General features: G+C 34.3%; 1 protein-coding gene and 1 long non-coding RNA gene across 7 annotated transcripts in view; one reads left to right on the top strand and one right to left on the bottom strand.

The window, feature by feature from the left end:
• BRAF (B-Raf proto-oncogene, serine/threonine kinase) overlaps positions 1-23,163 on the bottom strand; it is a 190,450-nt gene that overhangs the window by 56,036 nt on the left and 111,251 nt on the right. For 4 of the 5 annotated variants that reach the window (XM_074193549.1, XM_074193545.1, XM_074193548.1 and 1 more), the window contains exons 4-7: positions 15,489-15,592; positions 14,289-14,391; positions 12,648-12,796; positions 11,629-11,751 (exon numbers count right to left, since the gene is read on the bottom strand). In XM_074193549.1, coding sequence (XP_074049650.1) covers positions 11,629-11,751; positions 12,648-12,796; positions 14,289-14,391; positions 15,489-15,592 — 479 coding nt within the window. The remainder of the gene's footprint in view (positions 1-11,628; positions 11,752-12,647; positions 12,797-14,288; positions 14,392-15,488; positions 15,593-23,163) is intronic. The other variant, XM_074193547.1, reaches the window with a different exon arrangement.
• Positions 1-23,163, top strand: part of LOC141492860 (uncharacterized) — a 147,886-nt gene that overhangs the window by 48,650 nt on the left and 76,073 nt on the right. For both annotated transcript variants that reach the window (XR_012470065.1, XR_012470064.1), the window contains exon 3: positions 20,916-21,069. This is a non-coding gene — a long non-coding RNA (uncharacterized LOC141492860). The remainder of the gene's footprint in view (positions 1-20,915; positions 21,070-23,163) is intronic.

Genomic DNA, 23,163 nt, shown 5'->3' with positions numbered 1-23,163 from the left:
AAATCCATCGAGGTCATCACCCCGATGTTGCTGTTAGGGTGTACAATGTTTTTCTAGTTCTGCTCATCTTGCTCAGCATCAGTTCATGCAAATCCTCTCAGGCTCCCCTGAACTTCCATCCCTCCTGGCTTTTTTTTTTTTGCCAAGTGAATTTTAATTTATTATTATTATTACTATTATTACAATAATTTTGTTATAAGAGTAAACATAAACCCTCCCCCCCCCCCAAGAAAATTATAAATCTCAAGAATAGTGAGAGAGAGAAAAAAATGTACTTCAGTCTATGTTCAATGGCTCTGTCTCTGGGGTGAGTTGCTTTCTTTATCGTTAAGTCCACCAGAGAAATTGCTTCAATATTTTTTCCTTCAGTTGCTATTACTAGCTGTACCTCCACTCTATTCCTCCCCACTCTTATTTAATTCTATTGTCTCTCTCCTTCCATCCTGGCAATGTCCAAACATATGCTGTATCTAAGTACCTTCTCCCTCAATCTTCTCTCTCTTCTGTCACCTACTCCCCCTTCCCTCCCCCCATTCCCCCTTATCCCATCCCTTTCTTCTCATTTTTCCGCTAGGGTAAGGTAGATTTCCTTACCCTATTAAGTGTGTGTTATTTCCTCTCTGAGCCATTTCTGATGAGAATGAAGGCTCACTCATTCCCCCTTTCCACTCCATTGAAAAAGTTTTTTCTTGACTCTTATATAAAATTTCTCATCTTCTTCATCTCCTTTCCCTTCTTCCCAGTACTTTTCTTTATCATCCACTGACTCCATTTTTTACTATATTATACCATTATTTTCCACTCATTCCTGTGTCCTATCTATATATGCTCCTTTTAACAGCTCTTATGAGAAAGTTCATGAGTTATCAATATCTTCTTCCTGTGTAGGAATACAAACAGTTCAGTATCATTAAGTTCCTCATAGTTAGTCCCTCTCTTCCACTACCTTTATGGTTCACCAGAGTCCTGTACTTGGAGATCAAACTTTCTGTTCAGCTCTGGTTGTTTCAATAGGAAAGTTTGAAAGTCCCCTGTTATATTGAAAGTTCATCAGGGTAACTAGGTGGCGCAGTGGATAGAGCACCGGCCTTGGAGTCAGGAGTACCTGGGTTCAAATCCAACATCAAACACTTAATAATTACCTAGCTGTGTGGCCTTGGGCAAGCCATTTAACCCCATTGCCTTGAAAAATCTTAAAAAAAAAGTTCATCTTTTTGCTCTGAAAGAAGATGTTCAGTTTTGCTGGGTAGTTATATCTTGGTTGTAAACCAAGATCTTTTGTCTTCTGGAATATCATATTCCAATCCCTACAAGCTCTTAATGTAGATGCTACCAGATCCTGTGTAATCCTGACTATGGATCCTTGGTAGTTTGAACTGTTTATTTCTGGCAGCTTTTAGAATTTTCTCTTTGATTTGGGAGTTTTGGAATTTGGCTATAATATTCCTGAAAGTTTTTCTTTGGGGATCTCTTCCAGGAGGTGATCAGTGAATTCCCTCAATTTCTATTTTACCCTCTGCTTCTAGGATCTCAGGGAAACTTTGCTGTATTATTTCTTAAAAAAATGAAGTCTATGCTCTTCTCCTGATCGTGGCTTTCAGATAGCCCAATTATTTCTTTTGGATCTGTTTTCGCGGTCAGTTGTTTTTCCAATGAGATATTTTACATTTTCTTCTAATGTTTGACATTTTTGGAAGTTTTATTTCTTCCTGCTTTCTTGCAAAGTCTTCAGCTTCCTTTACTTCCATTCTACATTTGAAGGACTTATTTTCTTTTTTTTTAAGACTTATTTTCTTAAGAGAGCTTTTTTAATCACTTTTTCCAGCTGTTCAATTCTGCTTTTTAAGGCATTCTTCTCCTCATTTGCCTTGTTTTGCTTTTTCCATTAGGCCTAAACTAGTTTTTTTTTTTTTAGATTTTTGCAAGGCAAATGAGGTTAAGTGGCTTGCCCAAGGCCACACAGCTAGGTAATCATTAAGTGTCTGAGACCGGATTTGAACCCAGGTACTCCTGACTCCAAAGCCGGTGCTTTATCCACTATGCCACCTAGCCGCCCCCTAAACTGTTTTTTTTTTTTTTAGGTTTTTGCAAGGCAAATGGGGTTAAGTGGCTTGCCCAAGGCCACACAGCTAGGTAATTATTAAGTGTCTGAGACCGGATTTGAACCCAGGTACTCCTGACTCCAAGGCCGGTGCTTTATCCACTATGCCACCTAGGCGCCCCAAAACTGGTTTTTAATATATTCTTTTCTTCAGTATTTTTTTGTATTTCTTTCACCAAGCTGTTGTTTTCATGATTTATCTGAATTGCTCTCATTTCTCCTCCCAATTTTTCCTCCACCTCCCTTAATTGCTTTTCAAAGTCTTTTTTGAGATCATCCATAGTCTGAGACCATTTTCTGTTTCTCTTGGAGGTTTTGGATACAGAAGCTTCAATTTTGTTGTCATCTGAGTACTTTTGATCTTCGATGGGACTAAAGTAATTCTCTATGGTCAGATTCTTTTTCTGTTGTTTACTTATTTCCTCAGCCCAAGATAGCATTTCCAAGGCTTTGGGTTTTTTTTTTTTTTTTGGACACCGCACTGGGACCTTCATTTCTCCAAGGTTTTATGTTCTCTTGACTGTGCTTTGATATGTAGATAACCCCCCTTCCCTCTGCCCTGGAGCTGTAAGGAGGAGTCCTGCTTGGCTACTTAGTATGGAAGCCCAAACTGCATCTGAATGTGGGCTAGCAGCAGAGTCCTATCCTGAAGGAGAGTAGAGAAATCTCTGCAGTCTTCCCTGACCCCCTTACTGTCTATGGGCTTTGCTCTGGGGGTGCAGGCTGGTTTCTCCAGATTCTCATTGCAGATTCTGTGGCCAGTGCTCCTCACTCCACACTCATTCTAGTGTAGCAGAATTCTCTCCCTGCCCCTTCAAGCTGTTCCAGGGCTGTGCTGGGGCTGGAACTTTTTCCAACCCCTGGTCTTGGTAAAACACACCTTTCCTGCGGAACCTCCAAGTCATCTTGGACTGGAAAAATGTATCACTCAGTATTTCTGTGTGTTTTGCCCCTCTAAATTTTGGCTAGAGTCATAATTTGTTGGCTTTTGGAGTTTTGGGGGGGAAGGAGTTCCCAGGAAATGCTGCCTTACATCACCATCTTGGCTCCACTCCCGAAATAGGGGAATTTCAAACATTACTGTTGAAACAGCCAGAGCCGAACAGAAAGTTTGATCTCCACATACAGGACTCAGGTGAAACACAGAAAGGGTGACAGGAAGGGTAAATTATCAGGGATTTAATGATATTGAACTATATGGGAAGATGGCACTGATAACTCACATGAACCTTCTCATTTGCTATAGCAGTTAGGAGCAAAGGAGGCAAAGGAAGGAGATGAATATGAATATGAAAGTATGATATATATTGTAAAAAATGGAGTCAATGGGTGAAAAGGGAATGTACTAGGAGAAAGGGAAAGGAGACATAGAACAGACTAAGATATTTCATGTGAAAGAGTCAAGGAAAAGCTTTTGCAATGGGGAGGAAAGTGACGGGGAAATTCTCAATGGAAATAGCTCAGAGAAGAAACAACATACATGTCTAATGGGAACAGAAATCTAGAGAAAGGAGAAAGGGGATGGGGGTGAGGGGTTGGGGGTGGGTAGGTGATAGAGGAGAGAGGAAAGATCATGGGAAAGGGTAGACACAATGCACTTTTTTTGTTTTTTTGCTAAGTGGTGGGATTGGGTGTCCTGCCCAGGACTACATGGCTGGGTGGTGGATGGTGGGTTTTGGTTCGGGTTCTCCTGGTCCTGGGGCCAGTACTTTGTCCTCTGTAACACTGGGATTCTCCATAGCATACTTTTCAGGAGGGACAAAGTAAAAGGAGAGAGAAAATAGAATAGGAGTGGGGATAAATGAATGGAGGGAAAAACAATTATCAATAGCAACTGTAGGGAAAAAATACAGAAACAACTCTGATGGACTTATGATAAAGACTGTGATCCAACCCAGAGACAGAGCTGATGGTATCTGAATACAGAATGAAGCAAAATTTTTTTTTTCTTTCACTTCATTTTTTGTGAGGTTTTTCTATTTTTTTTATGGGGAAGGGGGGATTATGTTTACTCTTACAAGACTGTTTTAGTAATGGGTAAATAAATCAATAAATACATGTTAAGAAAGAAAAAAAGAATCACTAGCTACTCGGAAAATCATAAATTAAAAAAACTAACACTAATTTCAAAAAATCAGAAATAATAATTGTCTAGATCTTTTAGAACCAGAGGCAAAAGTTAGCCATATAATTCACTGAATACCTCCTGAAAGAAAGCCTGGTAAGAAAAATCCTTTGACTATCAAAGCTAAAATCTAGTGTTCTTATATTTAAGGATGGTGTAAGTATTCAGAAAGTATCAAGAAAAAACAACTGGGAACAAGACCCAGCACCTTCTACTATAAATGATAGAATATTCCGAAAAGCAAAAATTACAGGCTAGCAACCAAGAATAACTCACTCCTACAAAGCTGAATATAATTCTACAGGAGAAAAAATAGACTTTTAATTCAAGACAACTTTCAAGCATTTCTGAAAAAAAAAAAGACCAGAGAACAAAATCCAGAGAAATGTAGGAAAAACTAAGGTTAGGTGAGGAAGCAGAAAAAGTTGTATAATGATGTGATGCAAATATTCTAAGAGAGAGAGAGAGAGAGAGAGAGAGAGAGAGAGAGAGAGAGAGAGAGAGAGAGAGAGAAGAGAAGAGAAGAAACAAATGTCCCTGTAGAAGTTTAATGTCTTCAAAGGACATTGAAGAAGCTAAATAAGGAAAAAACAGAGATCCTAGAGTGGATTTTTTCTGTTCTAAAAGTTTGAAGAAGGGGGAAAAGAAAGGGTAAGAATACATTAATGTAGAAAAGAAAAAGATGAAGCATAGAACATACTACTCATAATTGGGTATGTAGGAAGAGTATACAAAGCATGGAGAAAGAAAGAAGAAGGCTTGTGGACTTCAATCTTACTTGAAATGAACAAAGAAGCACTGAATGCACATTCTCAGATAAACAGATATGGAAATACAAATATAGAAATAAAATAGAATTAAAAACAAATACAGAAATAAATAATAAGAAAAACAAGCAGGGATATAGAGGATATATATAATATATATGTATATTATATATATATATATATATATATATAATTAAAGATTTTATTTGAGTTTTACAGTTTTTCCCCCACTCTTACTTCCCTTCCCCCCCCTCACAGAAAGAAATCTGTCAGTCTTTACATTGTTTCCATGTTGTACATTGATCCAAATTGAGTGTGATGAGAGAGGAATCATATCCTTAAGGAAGTAACAGAGTATAAGACATAGCAAGATCAGACAACAAGATACCAGTTTTATTTTTCTAAATTTAAGGTAATAGTCCTTGGTCTTTGTTCAAACTTCACAGTTCTTTCTCTGGATACAGATGGTACTCTCCTTTGCAGGCAGCCCCAAATTGTCCCTGACTGTTGTACTGATGGAATGAGCAAGTCCATCAAGGTTGATCATTGCCCCCATGTTGCTGTTAGGGTGTACAGAGTTTTTTCTGGTTCTGGTCATCTCACTCAGCATCAGTTCATGCAAATCCCTCCAGGCTTCCCTGAATTCCCGTCCCTCCTTGTTTCTAATAGAACAATAGTGTTCCATGATATCCATATACCACAGTTTGCTAAGCCATTCCCCAACTGAAGGACATTTACTTGATTTCCAATTCTTTGCCACACAAACTGCTACGAATATTTCTGTACAAGTGATGTTTTTACCCTTTTTCATCATCTCTTCAGGGTACAGACCCAGTAGTGGTATTGCTGGATCAAAGGGTATACCCATTTTTGTTGCCCTTTGGGAGTAATTCCAAATTTCTCTCCAGAAAGGTTGGATGAGTTCACAGCTCCACCAACAATGTAAGTGTCTCAGATTTCCCACAACCCTTGCAACAATGATTGTTATCCTTTCTGGTCATATTGGCCAGTCTGAGAGGTACCTCAGAGAAGCTTTAATTTGCATTTATCTAATAAGTAATGATTTAGAGAAATTTTTCATATGACTATGAATTGCTTTGATCCCCTCATCTGTAAATTGCCTTTGCATATCCTTTGACCATTTGTCAATTGGGGAATGGCTTTTTTTTTTTTAAAATATGACCCAGTTCTCTGTATATTTTAGAAATGAGTCCTTTGTCAGAAACATTAGTTGTAAAAATTGCTTTCCAATTTACTACATTTCTTTTGATCTTGGTTACGATGGTTTTATCTGTGCAAAAGCTTTTTAATTTAATGTAATTGAAATCATCTAGTTTGTTTTTAAAGATGTTCTCCATCTCTTCCTTAGTCATAAACTGCTTCCCTTTCCATAGATCTGACAGGTAAACTAGTCCCTGAGCTTCTAATCTGCTTATAGTATTGTTTTTTTATGTCTAAATCCTATATCCATTTGGATCTTATGTTGCAATAGGGTGTGAGATGTTGGTCTAATCTAAGTTTCTTCCATACTAACGTCCAATTTTCCAGTTTTTTTTTTATCAAAGAGAGAGTTTTTATTCCAATAGCTGGACTTTTTGGGTTTATCAAACAGCAGGTTACTACATCGTTTCCTGCTATTGCACTTAGTCTATTCCACTGGTCCACCACTCTATTTCTTAGCCAATACCAGACAGGTTTGATGACTGATGCTTTATGATATAATTTTAGATTGGGGATGGCTAAGCCCCCATCTTTTGCATTTATTTTTTCATTAAATCCCTGGAGACTCTTGACTTTTTATTTCTCCATATGAATTTACTTACAACTCTTTCTAACTCGTTAAAGTAATTTTTTTTGGAATTTTGATTGGTAGGGCACTAAACAGTTTTGGTAGAATTGTCATTTTTATTATATTAGCTCTACCTATCCATAGGCAGTTGATGTTTGCCCAGTTATTTAAATCTGATTTAATTTGTGTGAGAAGTGTTTTATAATTGTTTTCAAAAAGTTTCTGAGTCTGCCTTGACAGGTAGACTCCCAGGTATTTTATATTGTCTGAGGTTACTTTAAATGGTATTTCTCTTTCTAGCTCTTCCTGCTGTAGCTTGCTAGTCATATATAGAAGAGTTAAGGATTTATGAGGGTTTATTTTATATCCTGCAACTTTGCTAAAATTGCTAATTGTTTCCAGTAGTTTTTTGGATGACTTCTTGGAATTCTCTAGGTATACCATCATGTCATCTGCAAAGAGTGAGAGTTTTGTCTCTTCCTTCCCAATTCTAATTCCTTCAATTTCTTTTTCTTCTCTTCTTGCTGAGGCTAATATTTCTAATATGATATTGAATAGTAGTGGTGATAATGGGCATCCTTGTTTCACCCCTGATCTTATTGGGAATGCCTCTAGCCTCTCCCCATTGAATATAATTCTTGTTTATGATTTCAAATAGATACTGCTAATTATTCTAAGGAACAGTCCATTTATTCGTACACTCTATAGAGGATATACTTAAGAGGGAGAATAATACTGAGAAGAAAGTCAGAAGCAAAACAAATTTCCTTATCCTGAAGGAGGGAATTAAAATGGGCAGAAAAAAACAAAAGAACCAGTATCTAAGGGGGTTGCCTAGGATTGTTGCAAAGGCAATTGATGTATGACTTAAACAAGTATATGGATGAAATGGAATGTTATTGTGCCATAAGAAATAATAGAAATGACTCCAAATAGCTTGGGTAGTATGAATTGATGAATAGTGAAGTAAGCATAATCAGAACAATTTATACAAGATCAGCAACTCTGAAGAAAAACAACTCTGAATGACACGAGGACTATTGCTATGATCAACTACATCCTCAAAGGGTCCTTGATGTATTATGTTATCTATCTCTTGATAAAGAAGTGAAGAATAGAAGACAGAGAGAGAGAGAGAGAGCGAGCTTTTTGAACATGATTACTGTGTAGATTTATTTTTTTCTTGACTTTGCTTATCTTTTACAAGAGGTTGTTTTTTACCCTTCCCTTTTCTTTTTTCTTCCTATAAATTTTTTTTTTAAGTTTTTGCAAGGCAATGGGGTTAAGTGGCTTTCTCAAGGCCACACACCTAGGTAATTATTAAATGTTTGAGGCCAAATTTGAACTCAGGTACTCCTGACTCCAGGGCTGGTGCTCTATCCACTGCGCCACCTAGCTGCCCTTTCCTATAAATTTTTAATTGGGGAGGGAGATAAGTTTGGCAAAGAGAGGATCATTAAAACATTTAAATAAGTGTTATGAAATGAAGATTCATGATTTCATATAGAATTCTCTTATGCTCTTTAAAAGTTCACAATTTTATAAGAATTTAAAAAGAGAGGAACAGCTTCCATAAATGAGGTCATTGCTGCATGATGGTCTGCCTCCATGTGGAGTATCACAGTCACTTCCCTGCACATGCACCGAGAGGACAAGCAGAATGTCAAGGGCCTTGAATCCCAGTCATCTGAGGGTCAATTAAAGGAAGAATAGCTATTTAGCTTAGAAAAGAAAAGTGTTAGAGAAAAGATGCAGCTGCCTGTCTGGTACTTGGAAAAGCCATCACACAGAAAAGGGGGTAGAGACTCTCTCTGTTGATTCTTAGAGGGGAGAAACAGGAAAAATGAAGAGAGGTTGCAAAATGGCAAATTGAAGTCAGACATCAAGAAAACTCAACAATTACAGCTCTTCACAAATGGCATGTGTTGCCCTGATCAGAGGAGTCTTTTTCAACTGTGATAAGTTCTGCCTACAGTGAAACGATATTTGTAAATGGTGTTATAGTGACTTAGTTATAACAGGAAACTTAATACAGATTTGCTGAATCTTGTTGAGGCTTAATAGTGCTCTTCATGGTCAGTTTAGAAGGCAGCTTCAAGAAAGGAGAACTTAAGGAAGAAATGATGAAAGGGAATTGGGAACTTGAAATGATATATAGAGAAGAGAGCAGAACCAGAAGAACAATTTATACAGTGACAATAAAGAAAAGTAAATGTAAAGAAAAGTAATTTTGAAAAACTTAAGATCTTCAATTAATGCAGATTTTCTAACCATGTCTCCAAGTTCTATGATGATCAAGCATGTTACCTACCTTCTAACAATAAGAGGAATGGACTCAAGGTGCAGAATGAGATATGTTTTTGGACATAGATAATGCAGATTCATTTTACTTGATGCTATTTATTTATTTGATATGTTATTTGTTTTATTTTAATTATTTTAGTATGAAGGGAAGGGAATTCAGGGAAGAACAAGAGGATGTTAAAAAATAATCATCACTGAAGCATTTTATAAGCACACAAGAGAACTGAAGGAAGTTCAGAAAGAAATATTTGCATAAATGGCCACCAGATATGAAAACTGTGGAGGTATACATATGACAACACAAAAATGAACCTCAATGGGAATATACAAGTATGTTCTGGGATATAAATGCCAATGTTCCTAAAGATTGATGGTGTGAGATGAGGTGTTAATGGCAATATCAAATAGGTACAGATGATGCTATGAAGTGTGCAAGATAAGGATTGAAGTGGAGTTATCAACTGTATTTATACAGTATTGATTTAGCATTGATCACTGCCAATACTGTTTTTTAAATTTAATACTGATATTATTTAATTCATGAACTAGGACAATTAAAATTAATAGGATTATTTTAAAACTGAAGTTCCTTAAATTAACAACAAAAACTACATTTCCAAGAGGAAACTGATATTATACTACAGCTGCCTGGACCTTCTTTCTGGGTCCTCAAGTCACAAGACTCACAAAGATGATTGTCATGATTCTTAGGACAAAGGTCTTATGATTATTATGGGTCACCAATCACTTAGTGTGACATAATTTTTGACTACTAGCACATAAAAAATGTGTTCAACAATGCAACACTTGAATTTGAGGCATGAGTTTACATATATTATTCTCTAAGACAATCTGGATTGGGACGATAATTAAGAGTATATACCCCCTGAAGAGGAAGATTAAATTAAAATGAGAAATATTGAAAGTCCAAATAATGTATATTGGCTTTACTACCTCTTAAACTAGACACTAAAGAAATTACATTTATTCCTCTTTATTATTCAAATTATTCATATTCCCTTTGATATATTCACCATGTGTGACATAACCAAAACTAAGATATTATTACAAAAGACTGTGATTTCTTAAACTCTGCAATGCTAAAGAGAAAACAAAAGGATCACAATAAAATTCAGGTTATTTCTAAAGAATCAGATCTGATACTTCATTCCTGGTGTGTTATATATCATAAATGTAAAAGAAAATTTTATACATACTGATATATACCACTTCAATTTCATACATTGGCATATTATTATGTATTAAATGCTCAATTGAGAAATTCTTATAAACTTTATGAAGAAAGATATAGGACATTTCTCCAACATTGGGCATAAAGTGTTATTTTAATAAAGGTACTGAAAGAGAAATTATGACAAAATTACAAATTGCAGAAAAGAAGTAGTGTTGGAAAATATTGAGGATTACATTACCAATTCAGAAAGAAATTAGTTGCAGCTCTAATCAAAGCAGTACTAAAGAAAACAAGTGTTAAAATGCAAGTCTGTTACTTAATTAATATTTACAATCAATTTCTGCTTATGTTTAAATCTAAATCATGCAGCCAGAAAATTAGGGAGAAGTAGAGAAAGAACATAAATGTATAACAAAGCTTGAATACATTGAGTAAGCATGGGAAGTCACTGAAAAATTATTATCCTTTCATCTCAATTTCTCCTCCTGACTTCTATCTGGGACTCCACTATTGACACTATTTCTTCCACAAGAATCCCCCTGCAAAATATCCAATAATTTGAAGAGCTCTGATGAGGGGTAACTTAACACCTCATGAAGCAGTTAACTTCAAAATATCTGTGTGCTGAATTAATGAATGCCAGTAACAATTCTGTTAGGCTTGGTTCCATGAGAAGATACACAAAACCATGGCTTTAGAATGCAGTTCAATTTAAGAGGACAACATAATATTGATCCCAAGGATGTGTCATACTCAATCTTGTCTCTGAACCTTTGCTTACAAGATTTCTCTTTCCTGAAACGATTTAACTAGCCATGGCCTTTCTAGACCCTGCACAGCCTCCAAGACTGAGCTCAAACCTTTTCTCCTTACATGAAGCTGTCCCTAACATCTCCTAATATCTTCTTCTTTTCTAAACTCTCACAATACTTAGTTTTTACCCCCAAATTAAGCACTTCATAATATATGATCCTTGATTATTTAATATAAATTCATGTCTTATTCTGCCTTAAATAGACTGTAATCTGAGCAGGAATTGCCATGTTATACTTTTTAAACATTCCTCATAAAAACTCCCTTAGTACAAAATACATGGTAAGTACTTAGTACATATTTTCTAATTAATATCTTGATGGGAAAAGGGTCCTGAAACACCATACTATGTCGGCTTTAATCTCACTTCAGCCTAATGCACACAAATATCTACTTTATCATAAAAATAAGAAATTAGCTTGAAAAAATCATTTTCTTAATAGTTTAAAGCTAAATTTTAAAGAATCATCTAAAATCTGGACAAAATCCAATTTTGAAATAGCATGTCACTGAACAGCAGTAGTCAAATCATACCCAATAGGATCTGGGGGGGGTGCTGAAGGGGATGATCCCGACGTAAGGGTGGTGGTCTCTCCTAAGGAGGCCTCCTCCTGCGATATTGGGTGGTGTTCAAAGAACTTGGAGACAAACAGCAAACTGTGAGGCAAAAAACAAAAATAAAACAAAGCAAACCTAACTTGTGTAAAACCCAGATGTTTCAAAAACCAGAATATACAAATGCAGGAAAACCTGGGCCAAATTCCATATTTAAAAATAAATACCGAAAGGAACTCAACTGCTTGTCATTTTGTTAAATAGATTTTTAAATTGACAGCACAATCTCAAAGTAAAGCTTAAAAAATATATTTATTTGTCAGCCAATAGAATAAAATTCCTGCATATTTGGAAAAAATATTCATGGCAGTTAAAGAATTAGAATAAAAAGAAACATGAAACCCTTAATAATTATCTGAAAAGGGAAAATGTTAGCTATGAAAATCATTCTAATTGAAAATTTAACCCAGTTAGAAATCTCTCAAAAATATGAACTATTAGAGAGAAATGTTAGAAATATTATAATTTAGTCAAAATAAAGGGATTTAACTCTACTAGTTCAAATGATTTCAAGGGAAAGGAAGGATACAAAGCTAGTTTGGGAGCTGTAAATTTTTTGTTAATATCTGTAAGCCTACTTTACAAAACACAACAAATGACTAATCAATTTTGCTTCTAAATCAATTTGGAGGGGAAAAACAATGGCTCAACGTATTACAATATATTGTTAGTGAAGAGTTTCTAATATTAAAACTCTCAGCTTCGAGGAAATAAATATCAAATATTAAGTGTTAGACCATAATTAGGATGTGACAAGACAAACTGGATATACCAGAATACTCCAATGGTATTTTATTCTAAGGATGGTCGCTGAAAAACTCCTTTGTTTAGCTTTAAACATATATATTATATATATGCATATGATTTAAAATAAAGAAAACCTACAGAATGTAACATGTATCTAAAACTATAAACAGAAGAGACTTTGTATTACTTACTCAAGCTGATCATAATTAACACACATCAGTGGCACCTCTGTACTACAGCGTTGGTGAAATTTGTAACCACATGTCTGACAGCGGAAACCTTGAAAAAGCAGCTTTCGACAAAAGTCACAGAATGCTAAAGTGAAAAATGTCTTCCGTACCTAAAAAATAAAATTCCAGCACTATTAAAGACAAGATTTTGAAAAATCTGAGAAGTACATCACAAGTAATTAGATATATTTCTTCTTGCTTCTTCTGCCATCTTCAAAGGCAAATCTTTAATTAAAAAAATTTTTATGAAAACTTTTGCAGAGAACAATCATTAAGATTCAAAAAGATATTTAATAGCAATCAACAAACATTTTTAAAAATAGCATATAATTTTCAAATGAAAATTAGAACTGCTAATATGCTTGGAGATCAGGATAAATGACCAAACAATATATTTGTATAAAACCATAAGGAGCCAATTACTAATAACAAAACACCATATAGGCAAATTAGAGAAGAATGTTCAGGACAACTAAAATTAATTCATAAATCATTCCTTCTTATTTTAAATATCAAGGAGAATTTCCTATACCAACAAATTCATACACAAAATTTCATCCATGCATTTAAGAAGGCAACACCAATATTCTTTAAAATGTTTTCTTCCCAGTTTTTTTTAATGCATCACCTTCTTGAGGATATGAATGGATATGAACTGTTTGTTCTAAGTTTGGGGCATTTTCCACAGGACTCTAGATAACAGAGTTTTGTGGAATTTAGTAGAATCTATGAAGTAGTGGTTAAGTGATAAAAGGTCAAAAGAAAGTTGTAACATGATATTTACACCTATAAGATTGTACAACAGAACTGGTAGCATTATACTGAGGTTTTAATGAACCCTAAAAGCATGGTGAGATCTTCCCAACAGATTCATGGGAAAATACTTGAAAAAATAACTAGGAAGAATAGCCCAAACAAATAGCTCTATATTGATGAAGACCATCAATCCCAACTACAAAATTTTTGTGGGAATGATATTACAAAAGCAGGCTATCTGTCCTTGGCCTAATGCAGATTTCTGAGGACTATTCCTGAATTTTGAGATTTCTGATTAAAGATGTTTTACTCCTAACATGAAGAGGGATAGTCCAAATTTTTGGTTATATAAAGAATTTGGTACTTTATGCTATTGTCTGCAAAGAGCAGAAGTCATTCTAAAAAGAGGCTCAAAAGGAAGTTGGGAGGATATACTTAACCACGTGTCAGAATATGCACATTTATGTACATGCAAGTGAGGAGGAGGAGGAAGACAAGAATGCAAGAAACAAAAACCAGCAATTAGCATTTCACAATCTTTAGTTCATTAAGTGATAAGATTTAAAAGTAGCAAAGAAGTTAAGGACCCAGTACACAATGCAAATATGACAAATACACTGAAGATGTCCATCTGAACTGAGCTTGCTTTCTTTTCTTTTCTTCTCTCACCTCCCTTTTGATCATCATTTTGGGATATAATACTCCCTTTAACAAGCCAAAAAGAAATAGCTACAGAATCAAATCCTTAGCTGTTGGATTGCCCTATAAATTCATTCATAGGAACTTGAAAAAAAATATATATGCTTTTGAACATTTAAAATATTTCAAATATCAGAAGGTACATACAAAATTGTGTGTTGTTAGGGGAACATTCTCCAAAACTTCTACATGCAGTTCTTCTCCAGTGAGCCAGGAAATATCAGTGTCCCAGTCAATAGGTTTCTTCTCTCTGGAAAATGTAGATACGAATTTTTCTTGGTTATCATACTTGAAAATCCTTTTAATACACCTCACGATGAAGACATGAAAAGTAGTTACTGAGGGTTGAGTGGTATAATTGAGGGAGGTTTGGATCCCTGGTCTTCCACTGTTAGAAATTTGAATGGCAATAAATTGATTTTTATGTTTACCCCAAATACATGCATCACTCTTGGACAAACAGCAGGGTAGAGAGATGCATTCTGTTCTTCCAGTCAGCTCCAGCCAAGACCTATAACAGCAGAGAATGGCTTGTTCCTGGGATCCAAAAATGAGACATATGGATTTTTCTATCCAGTCATAGAAAAGAATGTTCATGTGACAAGCTGTCCACAAAAGGAAAAGTTTAGGCCTTTACAAAATGCTAAGTAGAAGCCTTTTAGAAGAAAGGAACTCAATTAAAAAAAAATTGTAAGTATTGGGTAAAATCACTGATGGTCCAGACATAGCTGAGGTCTTTTTTTTTTTTTTTTTAATATAGAAAGTACTTTAGTGCTCTAAGATCTATGACTTTCTCAGTGTTAGTGTTCCTTCAGGAACAGAGATCATACTCATACCACTCCTCTTTGCCTTAGTAGTTAAATCTTCATGAGTTGCTAGGGCCAAAAGACAGTCACCACCTGGTGGCCAGCCTTCTAAGGCTGAATCTCTCTGAACTTAGAATCTCATAGACCAAAGATTCACATCGTATAGTTGGGTCTCCATTCAGAATCTTTCTAGAACAGGAAGGAGGATTTGTGGGAACTTCTATGATACAGTGGCATAGTCTTATTAGCATCTAGGGTCTCCACACCACAATGAGGTATTGAAGTAAACTCTAATGGATCATGTTTGTAATTAAAGAAAATTCTATACTTCAAATTAGCCTATTCTGATACTGTGAAACAGTTATAAGAAATTCATACTACAATAATACTTCTATGATTATAAAACAAGAAAAAAATTTCTAACTCAGAAAGATTTCTTTGGAATCATTTCAGAGCTAATTAAGTAATTTCTTCTAAAACTGAGTTTATTCCTTGAGAGGAACTATGTTTCACAAACTACAATATTCTGTACAAGCCATACCCATCCTGTCTTCTGTATACAGCACAGCATTCTGGGATCAGGCCTCTCATCATCAATGCCTTCTTTAGACTGTCTCGGACTGTCACCCCACATCTTGCTGGTACCTGAAATAGCAGAAATATATGGCAAGGATCAGGTAATATTTATTGTCACATATGCAAAAAAAAAATTTCTCCATTTCTACCTGACATTTAAAAGAAAGTAATTTGCTTTTATAGCATATATCCTATAACCAGAACTACTTTGCACATTTTAATTTGGATAGCACATACTTAAAATAGCCATTATAAACGAAACTTAATTTCAAGCACCAAAAATTACCTATTCAATTAACAAAAAACGTAGGATGAAAAAATCTGATTTGAGTACTTTTTTCATTTACATGATCAAGGAAAAAGTCCAATACAACAGGGAATTGCTGCTGGTGAGAGGATAGGAAGAAAATAATCAAAACTATCTGAAATTGAACCAGAATTATGATTTAGGTGATAAGATAGACTGGATATCAACAACAAAAGACTGTTAATAATGGCAAGGATTTTTTGCAAGGCAAATGGGGTTAAGTGGCTTGCCCAAGGCCACACAGCTAGGTAATTATTAAGTGTCTGAGACTGGATTTGAACCCAGGTACTCCTGACTCCAGGGCTGGTGCTTTATCCACTATGCCACCTAGCCGCCCCCAAGGATTTTTAAAAGATAAATTTTGATGTCTTTTGTTTTATGCCAAACATCTCCTGTACCCTCCCCTACCTTAGAACCCTCTCATCACAAAAAAAGTTAAGCAAAACCAATTGACACAGCAGTCATAATTGAAATCACAAGTTCAGCAATCATAAACTTCTAAATTCTTCTTAAAATGAAGAGTGTGGTATATTTCAACATCTGTACAACCAGTCTTGGTCACTGTCTTTATTCTGAGTTCACTTGTAATTAATGCTATTTTCACTTACATCATACCACAATCATTGTTTGTTAATCTTCTGATTGTGTTTTATTTTGCATATTCATACATGCCTTTCTAAATTTTCTTTACCATCTACATGTGTGTTGCTTCTCATGCACAATCATACTATTCCTTTTCTATCCTACAATCTTTTCAGCTATTTCCTGATAGGCACCTGCTCTGTTTCTAGTTGTCTGATATCACATAAAGTAGTACTATGCATTTTTGGGTACCCAACTTTTCCCTCTGTCTTTGATCTTCATGAGGTTTAATCCCAGTAGCAAAGTGATTCTTCTGGTATCCAAATTATTTTCTGTAATGATTAGCTTTAGTTCATGGCTCTGACAACAGTGCATTAGTGTTTCTGACTTTCTACAGTAAATGTTACTATTTGTCATTTTTCTTATCTTAAGCAATCTTGTTCTTTTATGGTTTTGTTCATTCTCAATATATGTTAAATAGATTTTTATAATTTGTTGTTTTCTTTCCTTAAGCAATTGCTACCCTTTTAAATATAGCTGCATTAATTTTATTCATTCCAAGTTCTTAGAATATATCTAACTGACACTATTTTTCTCTTAAAACTTCTAAATGATCTTTTATGATCACATTTAAAAATTCTCTCCCTTGCAATTTGGAACTATGCCCCAAAACTGCGCATTTCCTTTGATCCAGCAATACCACTGTTAGGTCTATATCCCAAAGAGATCATAGAAAAGGGGAAAGGACTCACATGTATAAAAACATTTATAGCAGCTCTTTTTTAGTGGGAAAGAATTGAAAATAAAGGGGATGTCCAAGAATAGGGGAATGGTTAAACAAGTTGTGGTATATGAATCTGATGGAAAGCTATTTTTCTGTAAGAAATCATGAGCAGGCAGATTTCAGAAAAACCTAGAAAGACATGAACTGATGCAGAACCACAAGATCATAATACACCTTAACAGCAACTTTATGTGATGATCAACTATGATAAAACTTAGCTCTCAGCAATATGATCAAAGATAAGTCTAAAAGACATGATGGAAAATGCCATCCATATCCATAGAAAGAACAATGGAGTCTGAATGTAGACTAGGGCTGTCCAAAATGTGGCCCACAGGGTGATTTTATGTGCTCCCCCTATGGGTTTACTAAATGCTAAAATGGCAAATCAAATTATATTGTCTATTGTTTCAATAAAAACTTTAAAAAGGATGTAGACCAAAGCATACTATTTTCACTTTAAAATTTTTTTTCTTTCTCATGGTTCGTTCCCCCCTTTTGCTCTGATTCTTTTTTTTCACAAAATGATTAATATGGAAATGTTTAACATAATTGTAACATGTATAACTCAAAGTATAGCATCATGTCATCTTCAAAGAGTGAGAATTTTGTCTCTTCCTTCCCAATTCTGATTCCTTCAATTTCTTTTTCTTCTCTTATTGCTGAAGCTAACATTTCTAATATGATATTAAATAGTAGTGGTGATAATGGGCATCCTTATATCACCCCTGATCTTACTGGGAATGTCTTTGGCCTCTCCCCATTGAATATAATGCTTTGATGGTTTCAGATAGATACTGTTTATTATTCTAAGGAACAGTCCATTTATTCCTAAACTCTCTAGTAGGAATGGGTGCTGTATTTTGTCAAAAGCTTTTTCAGTATCTATTGATATAATCATATAATTTCTTTTTCTTTCTTTCTTTAAAGTTTTTGCAAGGCAATGGGGTTAAGTGGCTTACCCAAGGCCACACAGCTAGGTAATAATTATTAAGTGTCTGAGGCTGGATTTGAGCTCAGGTACTCCTGACACCAGGGCCAGTGCTCTATCCACTGTGCCACCTAGCTGCTCCTAATCATATAATTTCTGATAGGTTTGTTGTTATAATTAATTATGCTAACAGTTTTCCTAATATTGAACCAACCCTGCATTCCTGGGATAAATCCTACTTGGTCATAATGTATTATCCTAGTGATAACTTGCTGTAATCATTTTGCTAAGATTGTATTTAAGATGTTTGCATTTATTCATCAGGGAGATAGGTCTATAATTTTCTTTCTCTGTTTTAACTTCCTGGTTTAGCTATCAGCACCAAATTGGTGTCATAGAAAGAGATAGGCAGAGTTCAGTCTTGCCCTATTTTCCCAAAGAGTTTATATAGAATTGGAACCAATTGTTCCTTAAATGTTTGATAGAAATCACTGGTGAATCCACTAGGACCTAGAGATTTTTTCTTAGGGAGTTCAATGATGGTTTGTTGAATTTCTTTTTTTCCTGAGATAGCGTTGTTTAGGTATTTAATCTCCTCTTCATTTAACCTGGGCAACTTATATTTTTGTAAATATTCATCCATTTCACTTAGATTGTCAAATTTATTGCCATAGAGTTGGGCAAAATCTGAATTATTACTTTAATTTTCTCCTCATTGGTGTAAGTTCACCTTTTTCATTTATGACACTAGCAATTTGGTTAACATGTAAAACTCAAATCAGATTTCTTACTGTCATAGAGAGGGGGAGGGAAAAAATTTGGAACTCAAATCTTACCAAAAATGAGTGTTGAAAACTTTCTTTACATAAAAAAATTAAATAAAAAACTGAATCAGATCAGGGTGGGGGAAGAGGGAGAATTCTCTCCATTTCCACTGCTATGATTATTACCTATCTCCTATTCTCCTTTAATTTGTTTTATCATGTGATATTTCAATTGTAAGGCTATTTCCTGCCAAATTATTATCCAGTTTTCTCCAAAAGGCCTTAGTTTCCTCATATAGAAAAGGAGGGAAATGGGTATACAGCCTTTAAGGTCCCTTCAAGTTCTGATCTATAATTCTGTGTTTCTTCCCTGTTGCTCAAGAGAAATCTAAATGATTTCTCCCTCACCCCCACTAGGGAAAGTCCCAGTCAAATGGTATTATTCTGGATTCAGGTGACACCTTATCCCCCAATACTCTTTCCTCTTTGTTTACATAGACTTCTATTTGTATTCTCCTATTATGTGGTTTTTCTCCCTATCCTTCCATCTTAGGGAATGTTTGCATCACTTCCACCTCCTATCCCCTTTAAAATGCAAATTCTTCATCTTTATAAAGTCTTTTTCAATTGTTCACATTTAAAAAATATTTTTTAATATGATTCTCTTGACTCCTTGAATTTCATAGTTTCTAAGCTGTTTTGGTCTTTTCAACAGGAAAAGTTGAAGTCTTCTATTTCATTAAAGATCCATTTTTCCCTATTCTTGACTGGAAGCCTATAAGCATTGCCTTCTGGAATATCATCTTGTCCCAAGTTCTCTGTTTCTTTAAAGTTGTAGCTGTTAAATCAGGTGTGAGTCTGATTGACTCCTCATTTCTTGAATTCTTTGTTTCCGGGCTTCGGTACATGAGGTAGATTTTATATGAAGGACATTTGGAAAAATATGGAAAAGAAGACTTAGAAGAATGTACTCAAAACTAATTTAAATCCATCAAAGTATACTTTTAAAAATATTCACTAATTGTTAATAATTATAACAAAAAAAGGAAGAAGATAGTATTATACCTGAATTTTTTTCTTTACTTACTCTAGCTATGTGATATATGTCTATTTTCTTTCAAATTTCTGCTTATACTTGGGGGGGAGGGGAGAAGAGAAAGGCAGTGACTATCAGGAGTCTCAATTATTAGTGTGGTTAAAACAATGAAATGAAAATGGGTCATAAGTGAAATAGGATGTTAAGTAGAGTCAAGATGACAAAGTATTAAGAAGAAATACAATTCTCCAATTCAACTCCTCCTGTCTCTGTGTACTCTACATCAATTCATTGAACTATTTCCAGCTTTTTCTAAAATTATTCCTTTCCTTATTTATTACAATGGAATATTCCACTATATTAATATACTATAATTTGCTTAGTTATTTCCCAACTGATAGATGACTTCTTTTCAAGTTCTTTGCTACATGGGGTAAACTCATCATCATCATCAAGCAAGAGATACAAGTGATTATTACATAAGTTAGAATAGATTATTTCAACTACTTGAAACTGAAAAAGCTTTTGCACTATCAAAATTAATGTAATTATAAGAGGGAAAGAGTTAGACAGGGGAAAAAATACTTTGTACTAAATATTTCAGATAGAGATTTGATGTTCAAGATATATAAGCAACAACCAAAATATGGTAGGCCAAAAGCCACTGCCCAATATATGAGTGGCCAAAGGAAAGGAACAAACATTTCTCAAACAATGAATTACAAACTATTAACTACTGTATCTTTAAAAAATTATAAATAACTAGTAAGAGAAATGAAAATCAAAACAACTCTGAAGTTTTACCTCACATACAAATTAGTAAAGATGACAAGAGATGCCAATAAGACAGGTCCATTAGTGCATTTTGGGTTCAGACTATACCAGGCTCTGAAGTGGTTTGACTAGGTTAAGAAACAACTATTGAGTACATTCACTTTGACAAAGAGTTTTACTGTTAATAAAAAGGATGTCTCTTTTTTCCCCACAGATGTGACAGACTACACATGTGGAGCACTGCAATATGCTAGTTGGTTTTGCTGAACTGTCTCTCTTCTTCTCTCCTCCCCCCACCCCTGGAACCAATTCCATTTTATTGTTATAAAGGATTCCTCTCTGGGAAAGGGAAAGGATATACCGGAAACGTGAGTGATTTAAAATTAAGACATCAATAAGAAACTTATTTTATAAAATGTCATTTATCAAAGAAAACAACTGGATAATCTTTCCATCAAAAGGAAATTACTGTTTTGAGTCTATAAAGGATATCTTCCAAGCCAATGGAAGATACTTTTTTCATGCATAATACTCTCTTTTTATGTCTCATATAATATAAATATGAGATAATATTAGAGAATTTTTTCAAACAGTTTTCTAGCAGAAATTTGGATTATTTTAATGTGTATGTCATAAACAACCTTCTAGTTAAATACATCTCCAATGATGCTAGGTGGTGCAGTGGATAGCATATCAGCCCTGGAGGCAGGAGAACCCCAAGTTCAAATATGTTCTATCACATTAGCCAATCTGATAGATGTGAGGTAGTACTTAAGAGTTCTTTTAATTTATATTTCTCTGATCAATAGTAATTTAGAGTATTTTTCATATGATTATAGATGGCTTTAATTTCTTTATCTGAAAATTGTTTGTTCATATCCTTTGACCATTTATCAATTGGGGAATGACTTGTATTCTTATAAATTTGAGTCAGTTCTCTATATATTTTAGAAATAAGTCCTTTATTAGTAATATTGGCTATAAAAACTGTTTCCAAGCTTTCTACATTCCTTCTAATCTTGATTGTTTGGGTCTGGTTTGTGCAAAAACTTTTAATCTGATGTAATCAAAATTACCCATTTTGCATTTTATAATACCCATTTTACATTTTATAATGATCTCTATCTCTTGTGTAGTCATAAATTTCTCCCCTCTCCATAAATCTGACAGTGAAACTCTTTCCTGTTCTCCTAATTGACTTAAGGTATCACTATATCTAAATCATGTATCTATTTCAACTATATCTTATTGTAGTTTGAGATGTTAGTCTACGCCTAGTTTTTTCCAAACTATTTTCCAGTTTTTATCTTATAGTGAATTCTTATCCCAGAAGCAAGAGATTTTGGGTTAATCAGTAGATTCCTTTTATGCCTAATCTCATATAATTCTTGATGTTTTAGTTTAAGAGTTCCTGATCTCTAGCTCCTGTTAAAGTAGGTAGATAACAGGGAGGAATAATCATAAAAATTGTGATGATATAAATAAAAGACTCAATTATGCAGAAATGAAAATGTTAATATGGAGATTTTAAATTATGACAGTCATCTTCCATTTGATCTTCACCATATCCTTTTTCATAGTGTCTCTTTATGTTCTTCCATGTTTATTTTTACATGACCTGACTTCACTTACTGCTCATAGAGTCTCATTACTTGAATGGAATACGTTTCAGAAGGGATAAACACCATCCTCTGCCTCCTTCCAAAATTCTATTAGTGTGTTAAGTGTCTACCTAGGTAGGATGACTAATTCAAAAAGTTTCACACCAACCATAGTATTTTCATAAAATTATCTACTGAAAATAAATTCTAAGTACTATTAACACTATAATAAACAGTGACACATGAATTTTAATCTAATTTTTGTTGTAAAATATTTTGAGCTTCTGCTACAAGAATTCTTCCCTCAATTGCTTTCTCTTTTATTTGAGTAATGCAAATTTGAGTTTACCTAATGTAGAATTTGGCTTAAAGGTACAATCTAAAGATCTGGAAATGTTGACTGCACAGCACAACATCAAACATAATTATAACTTCCTTCATCATTAATTCCTTTATCATCAATTTTTAATAGAATCATCTTTCATAAGAAATTTCTTTAACATAGCAACAAGAAGCTAGAAAGTTGATAATTACTTTTTTTAATTGAACATGTAAAAGGGTGTTAAGATTTCTTGCTATGAAAACATTATCTTCCTATTACATCTGGTTTAAAACTTGGTAAATGGATTAAAAATTCCTTTTTAAAAATTATACTTCTTTATCTTGCTGATTTTTGATGCAAATTTAAAAATTAAGTAATTTTGAACATACTTCAATATATGTGAACTATAGGTTTAATAACAGAACCTGTAGATCTATTCAGTCATCATTATCTTACACAGATAAAATCACTGAGGTCTCTTTCAAATACAGACTGTGATTCTTGTTGAAGGTTTTTTCTTTTTTTGTTCCCAAAGATTT

The sequence above is a fragment of the Macrotis lagotis genome, chromosome 7 (assembly GCF_037893015.1).
Source record: "Macrotis lagotis isolate mMagLag1 chromosome 7, bilby.v1.9.chrom.fasta, whole genome shotgun sequence".
In the NCBI taxonomy this organism is placed as follows: domain Eukaryota; kingdom Metazoa; phylum Chordata; class Mammalia; order Peramelemorphia; family Peramelidae; genus Macrotis; species Macrotis lagotis.
This window is presented reverse-complemented; position numbering and strand designations above follow the sequence as displayed.